The sequence below is a fragment of the Fundulus heteroclitus genome, chromosome 5 (assembly GCF_011125445.2).
Source record: "Fundulus heteroclitus isolate FHET01 chromosome 5, MU-UCD_Fhet_4.1, whole genome shotgun sequence".
In the NCBI taxonomy this organism is placed as follows: domain Eukaryota; kingdom Metazoa; phylum Chordata; class Actinopteri; order Cyprinodontiformes; family Fundulidae; genus Fundulus; species Fundulus heteroclitus.
In genome coordinates this window covers 9595737-9623036 of record NC_046365.1, presented here as the reverse complement: position 1 = coordinate 9623036, position 27300 = coordinate 9595737, and the positions used below count along the sequence as shown (strand labels likewise).

General features: G+C 43.4%; 1 protein-coding gene across 1 annotated transcript in view; it reads left to right on the top strand.

The window, feature by feature from the left end:
* Nucleotides 1-27300, top strand: part of rbfox2 (RNA binding fox-1 homolog 2) — a 61472-nt gene that overhangs the window by 3586 nt on the left and 30586 nt on the right. The window contains 1 exon segment of the mRNA XM_012877631.3: nt 11485-11535. Coding sequence (XP_012733085.2) covers nt 11485-11535 — 51 coding nt within the window.

Here is a 27300-nt window from a genome sequence, read left to right as displayed (position 1 = left end):
AATAAATCTTGTTTATCAATTATAAACTGAGTGTAGGCTACGTGACTACACTAATAAGTTTGTCGTAGTCTACATTGGGGAATATTTTCTTGAATACGAGATAAAATGGTGGTAGAAACGATAGAAACGATAGAATAGAATTAGCACTGTAGACACTTTTCTATCGTCCGTACGATATGTATCGTCCTATCGCCCAGTCCTGCTCTAGTATTCAGCCTCTCTGAGTCAATAATAAAACCACGTTCTAGGCCAGTGATCCCCAGCGTTTTTTTGCGCCACGGATCGGTTTAATGTCAGCCAACATTTTCACAGACTGCACCTTTTTTAAAGGTGTGTTGGATACATACAAGATAAAAATGATAGGACCAAAGAAAGACGGGTCATTTCTAAATGTGATAATGGACATTAGCTCATCCGCTGTGTGCAACTCGGGCATCCTTGTAACGTTGCACCAACAACGTACGGCGAGCAGCATCCTCTCTTGTCCCCCAATGCTTTCTGGTTGCTACGGGAACGCTCAAACGTGCCTTAAATGAGACAACGGCACCCCACGTGTGTCGCTGGTGTCCGTTCTACTCCCCGATTCTGTTTTGGATCTTTGTCGCTGGAGAAAACCGCGGTTCGCTCAAACAGGATGTCAGAGATCGCAGCGGGGGGTTTTAATGTCGTTGTGGCGATCTCGGGGTATTCTTTAATCAGGAGTTGTTGTCTCAAACATACGTTACAGTGAATTATCATCATTTGTGATCCCCAGCTGTTCTTTTTTCCATATCTGTGCCGGATTCAGCTGCTTTGAGGGCAAACAGGTGCAGATCCATTCACTGCCTCATCAGAGAACTGGTCGCTGAAACTGGGCAGTGCGGTAAACAAATCCATATTTTAAGTAGGACTCCTGGTGCTGGCTGTTAAATGCAGCTTTCTTTTTCTCGGGACTCTTCTGTCTCCTCACTGGGTCTTTTCTCCCTTCACAAAGAAACTTTCCAGAGACTTTTGATTTGAAAAAGACAAAAAAAACCCTTTTATTCCTTTTGCTAGCTTTTAAGTTTAGCTGCAACGTGTCACGTGACCAAGACATGCGGCAATAGTGAGTCATAGATGTTTGTAACAGAGAAAATCCGTCCGTTTTTCAAAATAAAACATTCTGCAGACTGAGATGATAAAACAAAAAAGTAAGTCATCTGTTGTTTTTATGCGTGATGATGATCCACGGACCGTGGGACCGTTTTTTTAGATGATTGGCAGTCTTTGTTTCCCCCAGACGTATAAAAATGTGCCTATCTGATATTATGTGACCCGCTGCAGACGGGACTTGTTATGGCTGACTTTCTTCTTGCTGCTCTTCCATAAAGGCCAAACTAGTGGAGTTCTAATATTTCTACCGTTAACCGATTCTCCCACCTGAGCCACGGAGGTCTGCTGCTCCTCCAAAGTCACTACGAACTTCCTGGAGTCATTTCCAAGCACTTCTCTCCATTCCCAGCCTGTGAGTCCAGGTAGACGGTCCTCTCTTGGTAGATCTGGAGTCGTGGCTCGGTTCTTTCCGTTGTCAGGTGATTGTTTTTTTTAACCTCAACTTTATCCCTGACCTGTGGGTTGTGCTCCTTGGTCTTCACAATGCTCTTAGTTCTCTAAAGTTGGTTTTATGGAGTCGTTTCCCCCTCCGTGTTATCAGAGTAAAGGGACCTAAATAATAAAAATCCCATTCCACTCTTTTCAAATTTGTATTTGCCGTAAAATACATCTCCGTTTGTTGTTCTAACCGGATAAAAGATGGAAACACGTTCTACTTAAACCTGTTGAGCGTACCGCATGTACTGTCCTCCAACCCGCTGACGCCACAGAGATTCTACGGTCCAGCCTCGCTAAGTGACGTTCAGTTTTCCGACTTCTGCGATCCTGTTTCCAAGAAGAGCCCACCAAAGTGCCGAGAAGCGAGAACCGAGAAGGATGGAAAATATTACCGCTGGCCCGACTCGCAGACGCAACGGAGTCGCCCTTACTTAATCCTTTCCATCCCTCTAGTAAAGCAAAATAAAATCCTCTTTTTTTTTTTTTTTTTTGCTGACATCACGGGAAGATTTGAACTTTGACCTGCATGTGAAGGCTGCACATTGGGGTGTGGTTGGAGTAAGTGAGCAGCGTGTTGGCACCACCACAGTTTAACAACGACACTTCCCCCCCCGTCTGATCCTTGAAGCTGCAGCTTTTTTTGTTGTTCCTTATTATTTATTTGGTGTGATGTCATCACTGTGCAGGGGAGGAAATGCTCTGTCAAGTCCGATCCGCAGAGTTCTCAGCCAAGCGACGAAGCCTCGCTAAATCAGTGCAGCATGAAGGAAGTGACTGAATGCTCGGCTAATGCGGCCAAATTAAAGGCTGCGGGTCTAGCGGGGGTTTCAGCTGTACTCCCAAACCCAGGGTTTGAATCTTCTGTCGGCGTCTGGCTCACAACATGCAATCAGTCTGCTTTATATTCATGCACCGCGCTGGGGGAAGTCCCGTTTTTTATTTTCAGGCTGGCAGGGGATTTATAGCACCTCTCATCTTCAGCTCGAGTCAGATCATTGGGAATGTTGAGAGGAGGTTGTCGGCTTCGATATCCGTCTGGCCTGCTGTGGAGCGCTTGGCGTTACGCTGCCGCTCTGTGTAGGAACCGGGGCTCTCGGACCTAATAAGGAGCTGACCGGAGTGGCAGCGCAGAGGACTGATGACTGGGACTCCACCGTCGGTGTCTGAGGATGATCCCGTCACGCTCTAATCCCAGCCACAGCACTGAAACCACACAGGAAGGGGAAAACGTCGTCGCCCCAGCTTTTCATTTTTGTGGGCTGCTAGAAGTCGTCGGGGACTGATTTGCATTTCTGAGGTACCAGCAGCGTTTTGGGATGCTGAAATGCTGCTGTGCTTAACGTGTAGGTTTCATCCCATGTGGACTGCAGCTGAGTGATGAGTTGCTCCTGCTGTGTTTCTGTTGCTCGGCACTAAAACCAGAGCATCTCAAAAATAAGAAACCAGCCTTTGCTTTTTTTTTTAACCCTTAGTCAAAGATGCTTTATGCTATTTTTAAGGCTTTTGTTTCCACATTTTGACATGATGCGAGGACATCATCGTCTGCACGTTGCCTTTACGTGTTTATGTCTGCAATTACTCACATTTGTGAGTTTATTTTTCTTTTCTTGAGAGGAAAAGTTAAAAAGCCAATTAACATGCAATTATGTGAAAAGGTCACTCCCAGGAGTTTTCATAAATAAAATAAAGATCTCATAAATCTTAAGCTTTCTTTAAAAGTTTCTGAACAGTAGAGACTCTTCCAGGTCAGATTAGAGATGACCTTTGGGACTAGAGGGGATTAAATGCAGTCCACAGGTCTCAAAAGCAGAGAAGCGATCCTTCACCTGGACCAGTGGTGTCCAGATGTTTCATCACACGGGCCAAAAGCATCAAGTCGAAAATGGCCACAAAAACGGATTTTTAAAAAAAAGTAATTCTAATAAAACCTCCTTTTTAATATTTTTTATTTTGTTGCTTAATGGTAAACCACATTTGTATTGTAGTGAAACAAATTGTCATTGTTGAAAACAAAGGAATCTGGAAGTTTGTAGGTTTGACTTGGATAAAAAAAAAAATCCATACAAATTGACATCAATTTTTATTTATTTATTTTTTTGGGAGGTGGGATCGGAGGGATGTGGACTCATTTATATTTTCTTGTCTGTTACAAAGACGGTAACACTGGTCATCTCCACCTGGAGCAACCGCCCGTGCTGGGGTGCTAAATATTAGTTTTTAGTTTCTTGTATTTTTATTTTGTACTGTTTTAGTTTTATCTTGTAGCGCTTTGCTTTTTTTAATGAATAGTGCTTTACAAGTAATATGTGTTATTGCTGTTGTAATACTATTATTACTATTATTACTATTATTATTATTAGATGTGTACAGAGGTGGGTCGAGTAACTTGAGTAAATTTTACTCAAGTAAGAGTAGCACTACTTCAACATATTTTTAATATGTAAAAGTAAAAAGTTGTCAGCCAAGAAATTACTCAAGCGTAAAAAAAGTATTAGTAAGAAGGATACTCAAGTACCGAGTGACTAATCATAACAGCTGATGATTTGATATTTAAAAATTATGTAATCGGTCAGACAAAAATAAGGCTATTTGCATATTCTGGCAAAGACAAAAGATACAACAACATTGAACTTGAAAGCAATAGTCAGAGCTGTTCATGTGTATATACAGTTTGTTAAAGCAGTGCAAAGTACTTCCAATGATAATATCTACTGTTTACTGTATGTTCACATGACCTCCATATGGCTCACTGAGCTCAGAAAATAACTTTAAAATAACAAAGCTTGTCTTTAAATAGAAAGTCTGACTTTAACATAAACTCTAGGTTTGTGTCTCTCTGGTGCATTTTAGCTTTATAACAAGTATGTTCGCTATTCGTGAAGTTACTCGCAGTAGGCAGAGTAGTCAGACATTTTACTCACATAAGAGTAGCCATACCTGAGTAATAATATGACTCAAGTAAAAAGTGCAGTGCAGTGAAACTACTCCTAAAAGCACATTTGACTCAGAAAATGACTCAAGTAAAAGTAACAGAATAATGTAACTAGTTACTACCCACCTCTGGATGTGTACCATTCTGGAGTTGTGGTCAGCGGCTGCACAAAACCACGTTTGGATGCCACGGATATCCCCCGGGCCGCCCGTTGGCCACCCCTGACTTATCCACTGGTAGGAAGGTATGAATCAGGCTAATTTTACTGTTACTCAGCAGCAGTGAATGGCTGCTAATAATGTAGTCAGATTTAACCATCAGCACCACGGGAGAGCTGAAGAACGGCTTCTTTCCTTTTCATAATACGAGCTGCAAAGTTCTCGACTTCATATGTGGGGCTCCTAATAATAGCATCCACATCTTTCAACAGAAGCAGTCACACATTGACTACATGGCGCTTTGAAAGACAGAATTCACTTTAATGAGAAGTACCACGGGCTTTAGTTGTGGAAAGATGTTGTTAGACCCTTAGAAGCCATCCTCGCTTGCTCTGTCTGCTATGGTCTAATAAACTCTTTGCACCATCATCATCAACTACTTTCCCTCTGAAAATTAGTCTCTTAATTTAAATGATTTCGCTCCACTGTACCCCCCCCCCCCCCATGTTAAAGCTGAGGGTCTGAACTAGGCAGTCATGAAAACTTGATAAAGAAGCAGTTGTATTTTAAATAGTCAGAAACGTATAACCTGGTTTTATTTCTTTTTATTTGAAAATCAAAGAATTTGTCCACTGCTGCCAAAAATAATGTAAATTTATTTTTACAGTTATGACTATTTTTGGTACACGGACCTTAAAAATATAGTATAAACTGTGATAAATGTAGTAGTTTTAAGTGCTTGTTACAGGTTTTGTATATAGTGAGACTAGGTATAACAAACTGGTTTATTAGTCAGGCGATCTTAGGCAGAATCTGCAGTCAGCTGCTTGACAGACCCATCGCTTTATATAGTTTTTTTTAACAATGTTACCTGAAAAAGGTATAAAGTTTGGAACAGGGCAGATTATGGTTGGGGGGCTGTGCTCCAGCGGTCCGGTTGGACTCCTTCACTCCAGTGAAAGCTTTATGCTTTAAGACATTTTGGGCAAACTCATGCTCCCAACTAAGCCTGTCACAAATCAATTAATCGCATGACGAAGTTGAATGAGGTCGATAATTTCCGTTTGCATGCTTGTTTGTTTTCCTTGTGTCTCCCTCTCCTTGTACTAAAGAGACTGAATGACAGAAGGTTTCACTCTGGTGAGTCGGTCTCCACTCACCACTCTCCTTCCTGTTTCCATAGCGTAGGGATGAGTTGACTCTTGCGTCAGGAGCTTAGCAGATGCACGGTCTTGTTATGTAGATCAGACTTTAGCCGGAGAGCCCTGTGAGGAGTAGCAAGGCGATGAAACGGTAGTCGAGATTTCAGAAATACACGGAATGGGGTTCAAAACCGAATGCGACAACATCGGCATTGTGGGAGCACTTTGGATTGAAGCCGAAGGACCATGGTGAGTGAACCACTTAACCTGGATGAGCCGGTACGTCACATTTGTTCCAAAGCAGTGACGATGCAGCACAATTAGAGCTTCATCTAAAACCTAATCATCCAATGCAGTTTTCCCAGCTGGAAAAAAATACTACAACCAGTGGCCCATCTCCGATTTCCTGACAATCCGCAATAGCTGGAGCGATTAATCGTCAAACCAAATGCAGAAAGCGCATTCCAAATCAGTGCGCACTTACAGACACTGTAGTTGGCTTCATGTCTAAAGAGACGCTGCTCTTTAATTTAGTTTTCAAAAGTGTTGCAAACCTTTGACCCCCTATAAGAACTGCCTGGGAAACCATACGTGTCACAAACAGCAATTCCACAGCTGTACAACAGCACAAAAGACGGCATTATTACGCCATTATCAATAAATTAGTTAGACGATCTCCTCACGGCAATACAAGGCAAAACAAGGCCTTCTTGTCCAACATCAGCGTCTGACCTGATAAATGCAGTCCTGGCAGAGCAATCAGAGTTTACCATGAACACTTTCATAAAGTCCTTCCCAGAACAGTGAAAGCTGTGAAGCAAGTGAATACTTTTGGCAATATAGTGTATACCTGAACTACTCCTATGCTTAGTTTGAAACCTTAAAAACGGTGTACTGCATTGTCGATGCTAGCGACCACTGCAGAAATTTCTCACAGGAAACTGATGAAAAATGATGGAAGAGGAACATATCTGTAATATAGATTATTCTTAAAGCTGATATGAATATTACCTGATGCTGGATGTATCTGTTCTGCTATCTACAGCTGAGCGTAAACGGAGAAAGAAACTGAAAGCTGTTGTCCAAGGTTACCTGCTCCATTCACCAATTAGACATTTATTGAAGCTGCACACCAGGGGGGGTTGGCAGGTTAAAGCCGATGTGATACCCAACACAACACTTATTTCACAACTTCTTTATCAGCACATTTGTCAAATCCCCACTGAAGTGTCAGAGCAAAGCATTTGGCCCCAGAAGCCACATTTCACTCTCTAGTTTCGCTTTGAATGGGGCTGCTGTGAGGCAGAGCAAATAATTGTGGGCAATTATCTTGAGCAGTAAATAATTACAAGCAAAAGCTGATTCTTTTATCAGATCAGAAGTAATTTGTTGGGGTGCGGGGAGAGAAACTCTCCCATTTTACTTTTCACTGTTCGGCATCAGTGCAGTGGACCGTGGGGTTCACTGCGTAGCGTATGATCTGGCAGCTGATGCCGCTCCGTGATTATCTAGATTCCAGAAGTGTCGAGCTCGCGTCCAAAATCCACGTTGACTTCAGCCAGCGTCCCCTTGAGGGAGCACGTGTAGGTTTACTGTGAAATGTCGTAGGAATGTGAGGCGTACGAAGGGAAAACAAACTTCAGATGTCCGGAGAGTTGGCACATAGGTGCTGTGGAAACGGGCGATTCACATCCTCCTGAGTGTCTGTGGTGTCCTGCATTGCAGCGAGGAAGGATAACTCCCAGGGTAGTAAAAATCCGTCCTCAGAAAGGCAGCAGGCCCAGGGCACGATAAGAATAGACATGGGTCCTGTGGCCAGATTTAACATCAAACACCTGCCGTGACCGGCAGTGTTTGGCGGAGCACCGAGGGTGATGTGTACAATAGGTGATACAGCCGCGTCTCCTCCTCACAGTCCGTAGTGCTCGGCCAGTGCTTCCCTGCAGCATTCCCTGCGTCTACCCCCTCCCCCTAACACCAGGGATGCGTCAAGAAATTGTCTAGTGACCAGAACCGGACGGTTTTCTGTTTCCTCTCCAGACTGACGGGTTACCAGCCTGTCAGAGACTCCTAAATCCTGCTGAGAGAAGACTTCAAGTTAGACGTTTTCAATATCATTGAAGTGTTTTAAAAAGAAGTCACTAAAAGCAGACGTATAAGAAGTTCAATAAAAACCGGAAGCTGAATTTGCTGTCTGCCTGTTCATCCAGGCTTTGGGAGAAAGAGATAGACTTTTAGCAGATAACAAGAAGTCGAGCAAAGTTACCAGCAAACATTTAATTCATCTGAGTATCAGAATATGCTAGATTTGGAAATGTTGGCACGTTTTTGGAAATCTTTAAGGTAAAGTAAGGCTTTACATCCTCTGTGAATGTTCATGGATACTGCTGTTTTTGGGGATAGTATTTTTCGGAGGGCAAACTAGAGCTCAGAGATTATCAGAACAATAAACTCTACTTAAACATAAATTGGTCTACAATCTCTTGCCTGGTGCCGGATTGGTGAGTCAGGTCGAAATCCCGTTACCAATTTGTTTTTAATTTTGTAAATAAATGATTGTAATTCTTTTGACACCATTTTCTCCTGTCTTGTTGTAGTTTGACTCTTCCGTTTGCAACACCTGTGAGGGGTTTGACTTTGATTGATGCGTATCATGAATGAATCGGATCGGATTGGATGAAAAGTGACACAAATGAGCTGATTGGCCACAGGCGCAGAGAGCTTTGTCCCAAAGAGAATCTTATGGTAACCGATTGGAGACCGGCATGAAGTCACATGGGAGCCAAAAGGTTATGCAGAGACGTAGTCATTTATCCAGCACCCCTCGTCGTTAAAACAGTAAAATCAGGAGGCCTGCACAGAGAAATAAACCCGGAATGGAAGGGAAAGGCTGAAAACATCAAGTCAGACATGTTTTATGACAGAACAGATGTGATCATTTTTATTTTATGATTTATGTTTACCATGTCTACACTAATTTCCTGCTATTTGGATGGGAGCAGCGCCTGAGCGCCCCCTTTTGGCAAACAGCCACTGGACTAAAGAATGGTGTCGTTGCACAATCATTTAGTTTTTGTTCTTTCTCTCTCACACACACTGTGTGACGTCGCCTCTGCTGCTGATGAGAATTAATCATTGCTGTCAGCAGGAAGGCTAGGGGTAAAAAAAATCTAATATTGTTCTTTTGTTAGAGTTCTTGAAGAGAAATCAGAATTGGCTGAATTCAAAAGGCTTTATACAAACCAGGAATTGGCCATAAAACCCTAAGTGGTGAATCCCTCCCAAAAAAAAAACGAACCCCGTGGCCTCCTCCCACGCAGGAATCATCCGCGTTTCCAGCAGAATCCCTACGATCGAGGATGACTGCGTGACATACACAGTTGTTTTGTTTCTCATATTCACTGCAAGTAAGTGTGGCGTGGAGAGTGAGAGCGAGACTCACTCATGTTGTGTTGCTCCCTCCTTCGCAGCCCCCCCCCCTCCATCTCAGTCCTCCCGGTTCCTTAAGGAAATTAAGCACATGACTCCGCTCATGTATGAGTCATTGTCTTTGCTCCTTCCATCTTTTTTTCCCCCCTGTCCATTTCCCGTTATATTGCCAGCTCCATATTCAGCCTCTCGCACATATGATTTCCAGATGTTTCCAGATGTGTTTTCACCCAACACCCCCTTCACTTCCACACTGTGCAGCTCCATAAATCTTTTTTTTTTTTCCCTTCTTCCCCCGTCTCCTCTCCGGGTGTTGTTTTGCTCCTTCATACCTGCAGTGTGTTGCGTTCGGAGTTTGCCCTCGTTGCAAAAGACGGTTTATACTTTATTCATGTTATTCAAGCCTCTAAGAGGTGATTCATTATTTAGAGCTTCTACCTCCCAAAGCCAGATCACTAAGTACATTTTTGGCTCTGAGATAGACTCGCACAAGCTGTATTTTTCAATCACGAAGGCGCTTCCTGCTCCCTCTTCCTCCTCCTCCTCCTCCTCTTCCTTGCCTCTGCCTCTTACATTTGGATACATTGTGCTCAGTTTTAGTGAAATGGCCTCATGGGGTCCAGAGTGAGATGGCTCCAGTATTAATCAGGCAACTCAAGCTGCAAGGCGCGCAGAGCAAAGTGGCCCTCCCCTCCACCCTGGGGGACAGAGCAGACGAGGGGACATTGGTTCCACATGAAAGGAAGATCAGAGGAGGAAGGACTGAGAGCAGAGGGAGGAGCGGAGATGTTTTGTAATCTACCGATATGCAGGCAGGGACAGGAGAATCTGTTTTTCAGCTTTTCCAAGCGTGCTGTAATTGCCGTGAAGTCTCATTTTTAATGAAAAAAAACAAACAAATATTGGCATAATAGCTGGGGAAACAGCATTATGCGTATGTGTAAAGATGTTCCCAAGATGTAATGGGAAGCATGGACCTCAGTTTGTTTATATTTAAAGATTTAATCGTTCGCTCTGTAACAATATCCTGAACAAGCATGCGGCGACAGTGGAGATGAACATCGCCCCTCTAGCAGGACTGGGCCCGTGCATGGGGCTCTTATTATTATTATTATTATTATTATTATTATTATTATTATTATTATTATTATTATTATTATTATTATTATTATTATTATTATTAATAATAGCATTCCTGTACAAAACCTCACAAAATTGAAAGCAAGCCGGTTTTAACATGATCTAGTTGCTTTTTTTAATATGTAAAATCCAACATGATTCTGATTACTGCTGAAATATTAGAACCCATCGATGAATGAGGTGAAAATAATGTTACAACTTTAGCAGAAAAATAAAATAAATAACCTCTGAATTCAGTTGTAGCTTTTTAGTACGCATGCTTATTGAGCAGAGTATTATGCCATTTTAGCATTCTGGTATTTATATGATAAATGTATAATAAACTGATTTTATGTGGGTAATTAGTCGGGTTATTTGGTGAGGAGAGCCCGCTGGCAGCTGCTCATAGGTTGGCAAATGTAGGTTTAAACGGGCGCTATGCGGAGCGGTGGGTGGCATCCTATAGTTTTCACAATATGACTTTATTACTGCATTTAAGCCAAAAACATTTTGACGTCCAGCCGGGAAGTGGAGTAGGACGAGATTGCTACATGATGTAGGTATGAAAGGGGGGGTGCGAGTTGGCGAAGGGGCAAATTGGCCCGGAATGACTTTCTCTGCTTCGTTCTCCAGACGTTTGATGTCGCAGGCTTTGCTCCGAGCAGCCAGAACATTTAAAGGAGCTCGTTAGAGGTTGCATAAGGCCTTATGATGGCATTCCACACCAGTGGGCTTCACGCTCGCCGACACTCCTGACCTATTTGTGATTTTTTTTTTTTCTTTTTTAAGAGGCGTGCCAACGCTCTTCCTTTCTTTTCCTGCCTTTCATCCGTCGCTCGCACGGGCTCCCTCACCCCCGTTATCGCGTATTAACAAGCAGACAAAAGGGATCCGCCGGGTGGAAAACCGGAGAGGAGGCTGACTGGAGATTGCGGGAGTGTGTCACCAGTGAAGTTAATTTGAGTGGGGGGGTGGGGGTGGGGTCAAACAAATGCCATCTAACTGTAAAGTCAGATAGAGACACAACAACAGATGACACTGCTTTCCTGAGTGCTGAAAATCCACAGTGTCTGTTTGCCGTTGAAATTACAGGCCCGTGTTTACAAAAAAAAAAAAATCTGCTCCTCTCTTTCAGAACAACGATCCTTTGACCCTCAGCTACCATGGATACCCATCTCACAGTCAGGTAAGAGCACCTGTAAAAGGGTTAGTTGTATAATAAGCCACATTCCTGCAGTCTGCGTTCTGCACTATTATGGCTCGGTGTTGTTCTCTGAGCCACAAGGTGGGGGTGTAGATTTCACTTTAATGGTTGTGTAGAGGAAGATGTGCCTCCACAACCATCACTCATCTATTCCTATCCTCCACCTACTTTCCTCTCCGTCCTCGATGATAGTAATCATCTTTTAAGCTCGCAGGACACGTTTATTTCATCTTCAGGCCTGTAAATGGCAGCAGATTGTTGTTGATCTGCCCACAAATGAAGAAAAAAAAAAAGATAATTCTTTAAAGAAAAATCAGCTGTATCACATGTTTTTGTGTGTGCGTGTGTAAGTACACAATCTGTTTGCTGGCATTTGTATTAGCTGGCTGAATGTGTTATTAGGCTGCTCAGTTTACGTGGTTAATCCTTAGATCATCCTGTGTTCATCCACTCATCCTCTCAGCCTCTGCCCGTAATCCCCTCATCCCTCGCTCTCTGCGAAGCTCAGCAACCTCTGGCTGCTTTATCGGCTCTTTATCTGCCTTTGGTCTTCACGCGTGCACTTTTATTTGCCGCAGTACGACTACGTTTTCCGTTCCAGTACAGCTAAGTAGATGCGGTGGATGCCTGGGAGTCAATTAGATGGATTTTATTTCATTGGCAAACGACGAGGCTTTGACTCGTTTCCTTCCAAACGACGTTTCAGGGCTACTGATAAAGTTTTTTTTTTTTTTCTGCTGTGTGCTGAGCAATTTCTTTCTGATATGGCAAGGAGTCAGTCAGGGCTTTCTCTCGGGTCTCGGAGGTGTGAACTGGCCAGGGAGCCGGAGTGGGGGGGTGCAGGGAGGAAGAAAACAATGCCGGCCAGCGGAGGTTTCCACAACGCCGAGGTGCTAAACTGTCAACAGGAGTGTGAGAATGATGCGATCAAAGGCTCCTGAAAGGAAGAGCCTAGAGAGTCGCAGGAGCTGTGTGTGTGTGTGTGTGTGTGTGTGTGTGTGTGAAGGAAGAAACAACCCCTCGATAGGCAGAGGGCTGAAATGAATCCTTCAGCTATAGGAATTAAGTGGTTTTGTTTTTAATGTAAAGTTGAGTCGGCTAGAGCTGAGGGGTACTGAGCAGAAAGAAATTATAAAAAAAACAATCTTAAACGGGTTTATGCGAGGAATCCTGAATGTGCCTTTAAGTATCTTAAAAAACCTGGCAGCTAATGTGCCAAAATAACACACACAAAAAGAAAAAAATCTCTGAATATTCGTCTTCCTTTTTAAAGTCTCGATTCCAAGGTCTTCAAACACTGCCAGAGCTCTAATCGTTATGTAAGACCGCTAGGCACGACTGCGGTTATTTATAGCAGCCAAAATAAATTAAGGGAAGGCTCTATTATAAAACGTATTATTAAAAAAAAAAAAAAACTACAACAGAAAAACTGCCATGTCTGCTGAAAAACTTCTTAACGTTAAAACGAGCTTTCTGCTTCCTTATAAATCTCAGCCTATCAATCTAGAACATCGACCAAATGCCTTTAAAAAATATTTTTTGCTTAAAAATGAGCGGGCAGACTCAAAGCTTTAACCAGAATGGATGTGATGCAAGCCTCTAGACTTAATATTAGAGGAGATAAGAAGTTCCTGACGTTATGAATTACCAATGCAGCTTCTTAGTGGCTCAGCGTTGGATGTATGAAATAGTTATTTTAGATAATGAATTTCCTTGGGTGGCTGTAGTTAAACTCCATTGGCTACATTAGAGACGAAAAAAGATTTTCCACCGATTTCTAATTAGTCATTGTTTTTTTTATTGTTTTTTTATTTTTGACCTCCTTATATTTATTTTATCCTATTCAAAGTTTTCTTTAGGAGCTACAATAAGTAGTGAAAACTATCATTCTGTATTAGGAGCAGATGCAACACCAGGAGAGAGAGCCAGTGGCTGTAAATCAGTGTTTTACTATTTTAAAACAAAGATAAAATTATTTGTCTTTGGCTTAAACGTCCTATGTTACCGATCAGCGTCGTTAGCATAACCAGCTGTAAAAATCAATCACCGTATTATTTAGAGAATTGAGAACCTCGCCTTAAACAGGGAAAAAATACTAACACTAACTAATAACATGCTGGTTTTGGAAATTAAGGCAGCCCTTTAAAATCTGTGGTAAAGAGTAGCATCCTGAATAAAGGATGACATAAAAAATATTTTCTAAAGTAGCTTCTTGGAAGGATTGAGCTTCGTCTGACTATTTAAATATCTCACCAATACTGGAAATTGCCAACTATGAGTCTTTTTCCCACAGTAACCACTTTGTTGCAGAAGAGGTTTGTGGTTAGCAACTGTTTCCGTTTTGGTATGCTGTGTGTTTTTTTTTTTTTTTTTTTTTTTTTTTTTTTTAAATCAACTGATTGAGTCGGGTTGGTCAAGCTGTAGATAGTTTGATGGCGTTTATTCACTGATTTTTATTTTATTTTATTTTTTTGGCGTATCTTCATGAGCGTCTCGGTTTCTTTGACGCTGTTTAGCCTTTGCTCTTAGTCACTGACTCTCTTGATGCAAGTTGACCAAAGCAGAGTTGAAACCAAAGTGGAGAAACAACAGAGACATCTCAAACTTCACTGTAAGAATCAGCCAAAGAAGCAGGCTATTGAATTATTGTACCACTAAGTTGTAAATGCACAGAGATGCATTGCTAACGGAGCCGGTAAAATCTGGTTATGTTCTTTCTTTGTTTATCAGTTTCCTTTTCGGTGAGAGATGCAACACAGAGCATCTGTTAAATATCCATTTAAGTGTAGACAGGGCTTTAATTTAGTTTTAGCGAAACACAAAGGCTTTTCTCGCAACATTACAACACCAACAACAGTATTAACACAAGCAAACAATTGTTTTTAGCAGCTCCACCACAATTGAGACCCGTTAGCATGCTAGCGACATTAGCTGGTACATTGTACATTTTTGGAGGAAAAGATATCGGACAACTTTAGCAACCTTAGCGTTAGCAAAAAAGCACCAGTAGCTAGCTGAGCGAGACATTAGCTTCAGAAATTTTCCTTGGTGAACCACCGTGATGGAGTCACGCTATAATTTTAGGTTTTTGCACAGTTGTCGGGTTTAGTCCAGTTAATTCTCCCTGCTTTAACAGAATTCATCCATTTAAAACAACTAAACATAAATATGTCTATGTATGTTAGAAAAGTCGCTATATTCGCAAGTGTAAACGACTTTGCTATGCTAACACGTGATATCCAACCTTTGTTTTTGTAAAGCTTTCAACCTGGCGTAGCATTCAAAGTATTTTTAGTGTGGCGAGAAGGCCACAATTATTTACACTAAGAGCATAACTGTGTGTATGAGGGAGAGAAAGAGCAGCTGTTGTAAAACTAGCTTTGACTAGTTTCAAAATAAAGGCTAAACTATCATGGAGATGATGTTTGACTTCCTCCTGCGATATCTGCATCTCTCCTTACGATTTGTCATAAGGATTTAGTTGACAAAATGCTTACAATTGTGCAATTTTGTACAAATGTAGCAGGTTTAGTGGCCCTTTAAGCCTCTGTTTAGATGAAAACATTCGTGGAGTCGAGTTGAATTGTGACGGTATTTGTTTGGAAGCCATGTCTTGTGAACATTGAACAAAATGCAAGCGTTGTGTGCAGTCGGCAGCACTTTTTGTGTAACAAGGTGCATGTCTGAGTAGGAATGCAGGGAAAGTCTTGTCTTCCTCTCCCAGTGGTGCCAGCAGCCCCAGTTAACTCACCTACATGGAGAAAGAGAACAGAGGAAGAGGAGGGGAGGACTGCGACATGAGAAGGAAGCAGAGGGGAGGGGAAAGTTTGCAGGTGTGACAGAAGCAGCGAAGTAGGAGGGGGGAGGAGGAGGAGGAGGAGGAGGAGGCGTCAGGCTCTCTGGGTGAGAGAGCGGAGCAGAGGAGGAGGACTGGAGAAGAGACAGAAGAGATGAGCAGGCAAGGGCACAGCAGCGAAAAGGAAAGCTGGGGGTAGAAGGAAAGCAAGGAGCGAGTGGGAGAGGCAAAGAAGAGAAAAGATTGAGTGGGAGAGGAGAGAAACAGAGAGAGGGGGAATACAGAAGAAAGCACGCGAGGGAGAGTGACAGGGACAGAGGCCAGCAGAGGAGGAGGAGGAGGAAGAGGAGGAGGAGGAGGTGGGGTGGGGATTGGCAGGGCAGACGGAGGGAGCGGGGGCAGAGAGAGGGAGATTTTGAATCTGTGAGACAGACAAGAGAGACGGAGCTGGTGAGGTGACACAGGCTCGGAGAGAGGGAGAGAAGGCGAGGCAGCGCGAGAAGAGGAAAGGAGCGAGGAGCGGCGACAGTTGGAGTTGTTGCACAGTATACGATGATGGGACTGTACTATCCTAACGTGCTGTCGGTGAGTGTCTCTCTCCGTGTCTTTCCAAACCCGCCGCCGCCGTCCGTACGCGACGCCGCACGAGAGCGCCGGCCGCTGTCACCGAGCGTGAAATGTTAATTAAGTGCTAACAGACGAGGACTCCGCCTGACCCGTTTGCCACAGCGGTCCCCGGCCGGACACGCCGGACTCCTGTTAGGACCCGACCGTCGCCGCTACAAACGGGGGGGGGGGGGGGGAGCGAACGCCCGCAATCATGATTCCGCTACGGCGAGACGCACGAGCGGCGATGCGTTATTGTTGCCGCTGTTGTTGTTGTGGCATCTGTTCTCCATGCCCGGAGCTAGAAGTGTGCACGCAATCTGAAGAGCTGCCGCTGCCAAAAAAAAAAAACTGTGCTCGGCCATGTATTATGTATACTCAGAGGAATCCATGTGAGAGCGCCGCTCGCTGCGTTAGACCGTACAGCTGGATGTGGCTGTTTAGCAACACCCCGGCTCTTTAGACGCTTCTCCGGCAGAAGAGTGGAAATAAAAGGGCCAGATTGGGGGGAGAGGAAGGTGAAAAGTCTGTATTATTCCTGCAGCTGTCTCTGTACATTACCCCTGAGCGAAAGGGACAGGTGTCCGCCGAACAGTTGCTCATGTCTTTTTTTTTTTTTTTTACTCTCTCTCTCCCTTTGTTATTACCGTACTCACTTTTACTTTCTCTTGTTTCCTTCTGCATCTCTTCTGTTCAGCTCCAAACACCTCCTCACTGTAATGTCTGTGTGTCACACATTTCACAAACACACAGAAGCTGAAGCGCACACTGTGGGCTGCAAAGTTGGTGCATGAAGTGTCATGTTCATATTACATTTCAGTCGGCGTGAGTCAGGACCAGAGTGTGTGTGTGTGTGTGTGTGTGTGTGTGTGTGTGTGCTTCTTTTTCAGCTGTACCTTTAGATTCCTGCTCTCTTTACTGTTTGACCTCTTTTCTCCCTCCTCTCGCTCTCCCTGGGGCCCTGGCAGCTGTTATCTCAATGTTTTCATTTAAGAGCCCCAGGAACGGGGGATGGGCCGGGAGAAACGAAAGAGGACAGCAGCACGAGACCAGGGAATGGATTTGTAAGGTGACTGGACACCTTCGGACAGTTCTGACGCTCGGCTGTGGAAGGGACCGGCGAGGCGACGGACTCTGAGCCGTAACGGAGCAGCGGGTCTGGCAGAGCGGCCCCCGTTCGCTCTGCGGGACGCTCCTGGAGCTGACTCTGCAGTTAGGAGTGTGTAAAGGCGCCGTGTGATGGGAGTAATTTATTAGCTCCCCGATAGTGCTGCATGCGCTAATAAGGTTGGCCTTTTGCTGCAGGAGTCGGAGCGGCAGATCAGGTTCAAAAGACAAGAAATATTTTTCTCCAGCCCCACCTAAGCGTGCGCCCCGGGGCGAGGGAGAGACGCCTACCGCTTGCCGAAGCACAGCACATGCTAGCGCGCTTGCATAAACTGTTAATGGGTTGCGAGGATCCAACCCCTCTCCTACCCCTCCCACGCCTCCTCAAATCTTGTTATTGATTCTTCGCTCGGGTTTTTACAATGAAAGTTGTTAAATGATCCCAATGAGCCGTGTTGCTGTGGCAACTTGCGTGACTCACTCGTTTTGTGCTGATCGTTGGCCGGTTCGAGGCGGGAGGAGAGCGGAGATCGGGCGAGCTGCGAGAGGTTAAGCACCTTTTGCACTCTGAAAAGATAAGTTATGAAAGGGCGTCAGTCTTGAGCTGCTGTGACAGTTGTGCCGCTGTAGCAGTCGGGTCTGACTGCCGTGGAGCTGCTCGCAGGGAGGCCATCTAAGGCATAAAAATAACACGGCCTCTGTGACAGACAGTGGGTCGCCTTCATTGACTCTTCACAGGGCGCAGTTGACAGTGACGACACCGTCCTCCGGCCGGCTTGCGTGCGTTTTTTTTTTTTTTTTTTTAAGAGCAAACTGGACAACAGGACACGTGTCGCCCTGAAGCTAAGGCCTTCCCAGAACAAGCCAAACTGGTTTCATGGTCATACCTTACTTTTTGTGCTGGTTGGGTAAACACACGTCTTTTAGCAAGCTTGTGTGCTCACCTGCACATGTGTTTGTCGGGTGTCATCCTCTCTTTTTGTTATGGATTGCTTATCTTTCATAAAAGGCCGCAGCTTTTGTGGCTTTTGTGGCAGGGATTGTTGAAAGAAAAGCTATTAGAGGACCAGTAGGCAGTTTTTTTTTTTTTTTTTTTTTTATGAGCCATGGAGGGGAGACATCAGACATCTGGAATCAGGTTCTCTGGTTCTCAAAATTTAACTTTTAAGCCCCCTTGCAAAACGCTGTGTGGCAGAAACCTCATCTTACCCACCATCCCTCCACTGTAAAACACAATGGTGGCAGTATTATGCTTTGGGGAGGCCTTTTTTTTTTTAAAGATGGGACAGGAAAGCCAAGCCATCTTTATTTATTAAGCACTTTTAAAAACAGCAACCAGTCCAATGTACTGAACTTAGAGTAGTTAAACGGATAAAAAGCATTAGAAATGAGTAAAATCTTTGCAGATATAATACAAGAAAAAGTGTCTGTAAGAACACAAAACATAGAAGTCAGGAAAAAAAAGCATGATCAGAACAAAATAAAAATGTTTCCTGATTGGAGAGTGTGCCAACTCGATCAGGTGGGTCTTCATAACACGTTTCTAAATGACGGGGGACAGGCCTTTTTAAATTTGTGCTGACCCTGTTTTCCACAATTTGGGATTTTGATGCGTCAAGCAACTGGTGACTGATGAAGAGTTGATTGGGAGATGCATGGAGCTGAATAAGGGGCATTCCTGGGGGACAAATTTACCCAAACTTACTGCTTTGGATGCAATCAAAAGCTTTAGATCGGGTCAGTATTTAAGTATTGGAGCAACAATTTTCAAAGAAGGGGGCAAACATTTTACTTTTGAGATATTGCACAGCTGGTATGGAACAGTACTGCAAACTCCCTCGAACAAATTATCCCTACGGTAAAACATGGTGCTGGCAGTAGCATGCTGTGGGTCTGGTTGCTCTTCTGCAGGGACAGGGGAGCTTGTAGTGGGGAGATGAATGGAGCTAAATACAGGGCAAGGCAGGGAAATAATGTTTAGACGTCCAGTGTGACCATTAGTGGTCGACCGATATTTTTGGTCAATTATCGACTGATACCAATTCATTAGCCCATTCAGCAGCCATGCCTTGAGATCATGTGAAGCGCATATATTGCCACTCCAACCCTCCACAGAAAGTAGCTGATAGTATTGCAAAACTGGGTGCCAACAACAACCAGGGTACATTTTGAAACTTTTGATGCAGTTTTAACGGTCTAATTTAGCTCTATCTGTCCTTTGAAAGCTTTCTCACTGTGAGTGTGAGGAAACAGCGTTTTTTTTTTTCTGTTTCTGTATCTAAAAACCCACGTCTGATCGCCAACTGGCGAGCTGCCACGGCTGTGCGCATGTTTTGTTCCCATGGAGAATTACGTATCCACATAAAAGTAATTACCGATCACTATGCGTACAGCATCTAAATTTCCATAAAATGATCTCCATACACTGCAGCGGTGGTCAGTGTTTTTTCTTCTCCTTCTCTCCATTGAACTAAGGAGGCTCATTCCTCGCTGCGACAGAACAAAGTGTTACCATAAGAGGCGTGACAGATGTTCGACTCACAGGGCAGTTTGAAGCTGGTTGATATTAGCTGGTTTAAAATCAAGCTTTGAGACGTGCATAACATTTGTTATCATTGTCATTTTTATCATGTAAATGGAGGAAGAAAAAAACAATATCGGCGTCAAGAATCAGCTCTGAAAAATTGCCAAAAAATCGGTTATCGGTTAGACTAATGTCAGAATCGTATCGGCCTTAAAAATACTGTATCGGTCGATTTTCTAGTGACCATTGAGCTGATTTGCAAAGAATAATTTGAAAAACATTTCAGTCTCCAAAAAAGCAAAGAAGGTAGGGACATATCCCAAAATATTAGTTTATTCTACAAAGTACTGACTTGGAGGGAAGAATACAAATGTTGTCTAGACATAAAAACAGTTTCAACTTGGCTATAATGTATTAATTGGCAAAGGTTTGGACTTTGACTTGAGTCAGACTTGAGTCACAGATCGGAGGACGTGTGGCTTGACTTGGATTTGAGCGTCTTGAAACGACTTGATGCTCTCTTTGAAGTTAAAACTCTGGTTATGGAGGCCGTCCCAGCTGCCAACCAATAACAGGTAGGGTACACCCTGGACAAGTCGCCAGTCCCCTGCAGGGTTGAAAGCCTTCAAGAAACAAGTTCATAAATTGAAACATGTTCATAAATTGCTGAAACAATGTATGGACTTGTCAAGACTTGAAATTAAATCCATTGGACTTGAACTTGACTGAGTACTTGTTAGTCATGACTTGAGACGTGACAATAGAGACTCCATACATGTGAGGTATTGACTTGGTGCAAGCTCTGCTAATTGGCGTTGGTCTATCACATCAATTAACAGTAAAATAAATTAAGGTCTGTAACTTCAACGTGACGATGTCAAACAGTTTTAACAGGTTTAACGCAGTCCACCGGAGCGGTTGGGAGGGGGCTTTGGTTTGATGAACAGACGTCTGACCCTATAAGGAGACGGAGAACGGAGGAGTGGGCGGAGCTTAAACACTGCCGCTATCCAGTTGCTAAGACGCAAATTGTCCTGATTGACAAGTGTGGGGGCGGGACATATACGCGGGGTCCCGTCTGGATTTTATGAAGCGTAAAGAAGAGAAGCGCACAGCAGAGGGAGAGAGTGGGAGGAGAGGGAGAGCAGCAGCAAGAGGAGTGGGGAAGAGCAAGTGGGTGAGGGGTGGGGGGATGGCGTGGGATGGAATAATATAACAAGAGGGTGTCTCCTGGCTCTTCGCTGTGCCACAGACACATATCAACGTTTTTCCAGCTGTTTTTCTTTTCCGCAGCACTGAGTAAAAAATAAAATAAAACCCAAGACGTGACCCGAGCGCTGAACTTCCTCAGACAAAACGTGAGCTGCTGTTAACGGCCTGTAGCGAGACGCTGACGCCCAGAGGAAGTAAAGATCCCCAAACGACTTTATTCATGTGAAATGACCCAGCGATGGCCTAGTTAGTGTGAATCGTGTTTTCCTCTCCTCTTCGTCTCCTCCCCTCTCGTCTCCTTGCGTGGCGCGGGCGGGACGGCCGCGGACGGGCACGCTTTTTTAACGTGCCTCCTCAGACCCGCTCGGTGCTGCTAACTGACCCGAAAGGAAGCCGGCCACAGCTACCGCTCTGACTCACTGTCTTTCGTGGGGGCCGACGCACGCACTCGCACACAACCTCGCAACGTCCCGACGCCAGGGGGAGCACACGCACCAACGCGCACACACACACGCTGAGGCGCTCGCGTGCGCAGGTTGCACGCTTACACAGAGCGGACCTGAGTGCTGACACAAACACACTGCATACATTTGCTCTCTTCCAATTGACCAGGACTGCCCTTCTTTTGTGTCTTTGTGTTCCTCCTCTTGCCCCCCCCCTCTCTCCCCCTCCTTTCTGAGTGCATTTATTCAGCCGAGGCTTTTATCCTGATGTGAATCTCGAGCCGCTCGCAGTCAGCAAAAGGCTCATAGCTTGACGGCTTGTAAGAGCAGATAGAAAATCTGCACGCAAAGCAACGCGGTGTTTGTGTAGATACCGGGCTTTTCCACACGGTGCATGCGACAGAGAGAAGACCACCAAGATGCGGCCAAAGTGGATCTCCTCTGAAAAGCCTGGCTGTAAAACACAAATGCCGTTTTTTTTTTTTTTTTTTTTTTGGCTTGTGTTCCTGCTTCTATTTTCGTCCGTCAGAAGCAGCACTAACAGCCGGGGTAGTCCGTTCTCCTGCTGGCTGGAGTCTGCTTGAGCAAACTGCGCCGAGCGTCCGACCGAGCTGCCGACTGCTTTAATACTCATCGAATTGCATCGCCTCAAAGCATCAACAACTCCGGGTTCACCTGATCAGACCTGTGGTGGTGCTCTATTCAATTTTACGTTACTATCATTCTGTCCAGTTGCCTCACCGCTCGCCGAGTCCAAGTCTGACTCATCATCCGTAGCCGAGCGAGATGCGTCGTGAGTCATCGACGTTGGGACTCGCAAATGACAACACAGGAGCTGTGAGGAACATTTTACAGCACAGCAGGAAGGTAGTTCCCCCAGCAAATGGGTCAGGAGGTAGAATTTCACTGCGCATAGTCAATGATTTCCTCTGCAGCTGGCAGCTACCTTAATAACATTTCCCTGGCGAGCTTAATTGATTTGTTTTGGCTTTATTGGCCTATTTTAAGGCTTCATCATGTAATGTGGAGTCATTTTTTTTGCAGTAAAGAGTCCATATTGTGCATAAGATGATTTTATCCGTTACTGAACCATTTCTCATGGATTTCACAAGTCTGGTCCTTTTTTATTTAAGAGAGGTAAAAAAAAGAAGCTTGTTTGAAGTCTCGTTGACAGTTTTCCAAAAGCCATTTCAGAGGGCCCGGTGGCGCCGATTGTCTGGCAGCCCCGCTTCTGTCAGTCTGGCACAGGGCAGCTGTGTCTACGATGTAGCTCACCGCCATGTGAGTGGTTGGATGTGGTGTGAAGCACTTTGGGATCTTCAGGACTGGATAAAGCGCTATACCACCACAGACCATTTACCATTTATGTATTAGACACAGCAAACATGGGGGGGGGGGATGAGCAAAATGTACCTAAACACTGTGTGATGGAAACCTAATGCTAAACACTCCATTCCCACATTGAAATGGTAATGACAACATCATGCTTTGGGCAAAAGCTTTAGTCTCTAGATATACAAAGAAAAGGGTGATTCTACAAGCTATTGGCTCTGAACACAAGTTCATGCCAAGATTTTTCAAAAAAACATGGCCACAATCATTTTCCTCCCTCAAAAGCAAGGACCTACTTTGTGTTGGCCTATCGCATCAAATGATGAACTGCAATTATACTTAAATGATACATTGGTATTGATGTGAAGAATATTACAAAGATTAGGGGGTATGAATAGTTTTGCAAGGCACTGAATCTCTAGGGCAAGTTAGGGTTCACCTTCAAATGAAGTGACCAACAATCACAGGCCGTTTAAAAGCGTTTAGCTTTGCATTAATCTTTGGCCTAGTTTGCCACAGGGATATCCAGTTCTGCGACACCGGCAAACAAAACAGCCACAGAAACACGGAAGACTTTGTGACATTAAAGTTCATCAGAAAGAACCACGATGAGTGTTCAGATGTCCTGTCCATGTTGTGTTTTCCTGATACAATAAGTATCTGCATAGTGCTGTCATAAAAGGGTTTATTTTTCCTTTTTTTTTTCCTACCTCATAAATAACTCATGGGTGATTAATAAATTACAGAGGAAAACATTAACAAGCAAACAACGCCTTCTTTTATAACTCTAGCTGCGCAGACATGGAGCCAAATAGCATTTGCATCAAAATGAGCTGTTCTTCGAGCCTAGCTAGTAATTCTGTACCAGCTGTAAGGCAAATGTTCAAAGACAATTTAAATAAAGTTAAAATCGTCCGAGTGAAGGTGAGAGGCAGGGCAAACTGGTTTAAAAAAAAACAAAAAAAAACACAGGTAGGATATTTATATATTTATTGCCAGAAGTTGCAAAAACATTTCATGTAACTGATCGATGTGAGAAATTAGAAATAAATATTCCACCGCAGTTAGAATTGGCTGGTAGAGATTTTTAAAACGCATCGGTTGTTGTTCAGTTGTTTTCGAAATAAGGTCGTCTGGAGTTTTGGGTGCCTATTATCTTGCCTGCAGTACATCACGGTCAGAGCAATCCTTTTCAAAAAGCCTCTTCACACTTGGCTTTATTGCGAAGAAAAATGACAGACGTACAAAACAATTCACACATCAGAAATTAATGAGCGTTTTTAGTGGATGCTGTACATCAGAGGTGTCAAAGTACAGCCAAGGGGCCAATTGCAGCCCTTGGAATAATTTTATGTGGCAGCCGACCATAGTTCAGGTATGGTACTAAATTGGCCCTCCAGCTAATGGAGCTGATGCAGATGGACGGGATGACAGATATTTCAGGTTTACACGGCTACATTCTTGCCAACATCGTAATAGTTCATATTGTGTTACAATGAAAGTTGTAATATATCAAACTTTAATCATATTGTTAATACAACTTTGCAGTGTCAGAGAATGTGGTGATACAATTTCTTTTTAATTATGAGAATAAAATCATATTAGCAGAATATAGTCACACAGTGGTTTGCACAATTGCTTCAAAGTCCTAAAACTAATAATTTGAATAGATAATACAAAAACTTTTTACTATATTTGTGAAGCGTATACCAGACAGTTTTTTTTTTTTTTTTTACTGGAACATTTAAATCTTATCAGATAGTAAGGACATTTTGCTCACTTTTTAGCTTCTCAGGAAGTGCTGTCGATGCATTCAACTTAAGCATTTTGTCTTTGTGTTATGTGTGAATTCTGGGCCAATGTTTCACAAAAACTTCTTTATGATTTCTGAACGACGATGAAAACTTTTGACCCAAAAAGTTAAGAAGCTGTACAACTTTGTTTTATTAAGGCAAACATCTTACACATTCAGCAGAACCTTCACAGCTGATTGGACAAAGCGAGGTTGGTTTTTAGCCAATCATGGTATTAAATGAAAACGTAAGCAGCAGGTATCATGAGAAACCACAACAAGTTAACTTGGTTAAGGTGTGCTTATCTGGATAGTGACAATCGTGGATTCTGCCAAAACAGATGTGATAGCAGCAGCTATGTGTGCGTCCTTCTGCACTGCCGTGTTTATGTTGGTCCAGCTGTGGGCTCAGGACCCCTTGCTTTCGTCACAGCTGTATGTCCCGCCTTAAATCATAATACTGCCCGTTTTTGGTCGGTCTTAAATGGTTGAGGCAGGTGTGGGACAAGATACTCATGTGTTGTTTCTCGTGTGGTTGTGAACGCACAAATACCGCAAGAATTCAGCTTGCAGGCAAGGTTAAATTTGGGCTTATGATGTCAAAAAGTTTGGACAACACTGCTGTCCATAATGCACATCACTTTTGCGTCAGGCGATTAGTTGGGCATACGTTTTTTAATGTTGAAAACTGCCTTTTATAGCATGCGTTGCATAGTGGACGTTGATAGGCATCTCCAGTGTGAATAACCACCTGATCCAGAACTAATAGGCAGTAATTGAGGAGTATTTGTGTTTCCTGACTTTCCTCTTTAACAGACATCCATCTGGGCCCTGGGTCGTATTATTGTCTATTATGCCTTCCCTTTTCTGTAAGGTCCTATAATTAAAGGCTTGACATCTCTATAAATATCTGCCATAAAATCATAGTGAGTTTTTGCATTTAAGCTGTAAGTGCATGAAAGGACTGAAAACTGCAGAGTCTGGAAAGATATCGAGTTTTGACTTGTAAAACCCATAGGAACCTTTCTAAATGTCTGACTCCCACCAAGACAACTTTATGAATCTCGAAAATGAGACCAGCCCGACTGCCGTCTATTTCTGGTTGAAGATTTTTTCATAGACACCCACATTTAAAAAAAGTTCCTGTAACTTTCACTTTTTATGTTTGCCATTTGAATTTGGGTATATTTAAAGGCATAGTGGTCAATCTTTTTTGGCTTTAAGTTTGGGGGGTATCATCTTATCTATTGGTTGTCCCACATGCCAATCAATGTGACGTAACGCCAATGAGCGGGAAAACATTCCTTGCTGGTTTCATCTTGCTGCGCACTTCTGGTGTTTGTTTCTAGTTAGCTTCGGAGTTAGCCATTCATTGTAGCTCTGCTGCTCTCACTGTATACTTTAAAAATGGCTGAAACGCGCAAAAAAACAAACCGCATAAAAGTTTATGAGAAGAAGAGGAAGGCCTCAGTTGAAAGAAATTCCAGAAAAATTGTCTACTATACCTTTTAATGAACAAAGATTTGGCTCACATTTGGTAAAGTGGTAAGCTAACTCTGACATGCTAGCATACTTTCTTTTTTTTTGATACGTCCTGTTGATATTTCAGCTTGGAACACATTTTAACGACTTTCCATCTGATCCTGTGCAAGAGAAGCCATACTGTTTCATAAACTTGGAACTTTACAGTGAAATTCACTCATTTAAATGGCTTTTTTTAAATTTCATCTGCTTTCTGGCCAGGATTGTGTCATCTGGAAAGCTGTCTGAGCAAAAAGAGGTCATGACTAGAGCACACAAATATGAAAGGTTGGAAAAATAAACGATGGGAAACTATAACTGTGAAATACGTCCAGCCTTCTGTGCAATATCAATGTCTGCAATATCACAGTCACAAATGACTGCTTGGATACAATCCTTGGAAAAACTAGAATATTTCAGGTGCTGTGCATTAAAACTGCGCTTCTACTATCGTTCCTGGACACATTTGGCTTGGATGTTGGAGACAAAGATCCTGGAGCTCAGGGGGATTGATGGCGCTATTGTGATGAAGGAATAAAAAAACAGACCAGTGAGAGAATCTGAGTTAATCTTCATTAATAACTCATTGCAAGATTCAAGAAAGTCATAGTTTGTTGCAACTGCATGTTTTTTTTTAAAGCTGTGCAGCGCAATGGATAACAAAGATTATATATATTTTTTTAGATCAAGAAGAATGTTTACAAACTTAAAGTGACTTTTGCTGAGCTAGACACACGAAAATTAGCCACCCAAATTGCGGCTTCATGACTCGGTTGGGGTGCGGCGGGCATGAAATCACAGACAGTCCACTGACGATGGGTATGGGCAGCTGGGTTTAGTCAAGGACTCTCACATAGATAACTGACTGGGCCTCTCTTGGGATTTGATTGGAAGATCTCCGCAAAAAACATCAAATGCATTCAAAAGCTCAGAGAAGTTGATACTTTCTCCTCACGTTCAACACTTTTGGTCAACGGTGTTGTTTTTTAAGGGCTTTATAAATAAAGTTGTATGTTCGTGAGTCCTGACTAAGGTACAAGCTGTGCAGCTGCCTGTAAGCTAATCCCTAGAGTTTTCATTGTAAACATCTGCTGTTTATTGTATGAACACATTTTGGCACATGGTGACGTCACCATTTGCTCACCCAGCAGTCGTGCTTCAGATGTGGAAACATTCGGGTGGTGGTCGGAGTAACAATGCTGCTGCTTAAGAGCACAATGATGTGTGTTCGTTTTCGTTTTTCCATTTTAGCTTTGGATCTGTAATGGACAGAAAGGATCGCTCCCTTCCTGCTTCCCCACACACACACACACACACACACACACACACACACACACACACACTTTGCCCAAACCAGGTGATCAGCTTTCCACCTCCAGCTCCTCAGGAGCGGCTCTAGTTTCTCTGTTTCGGC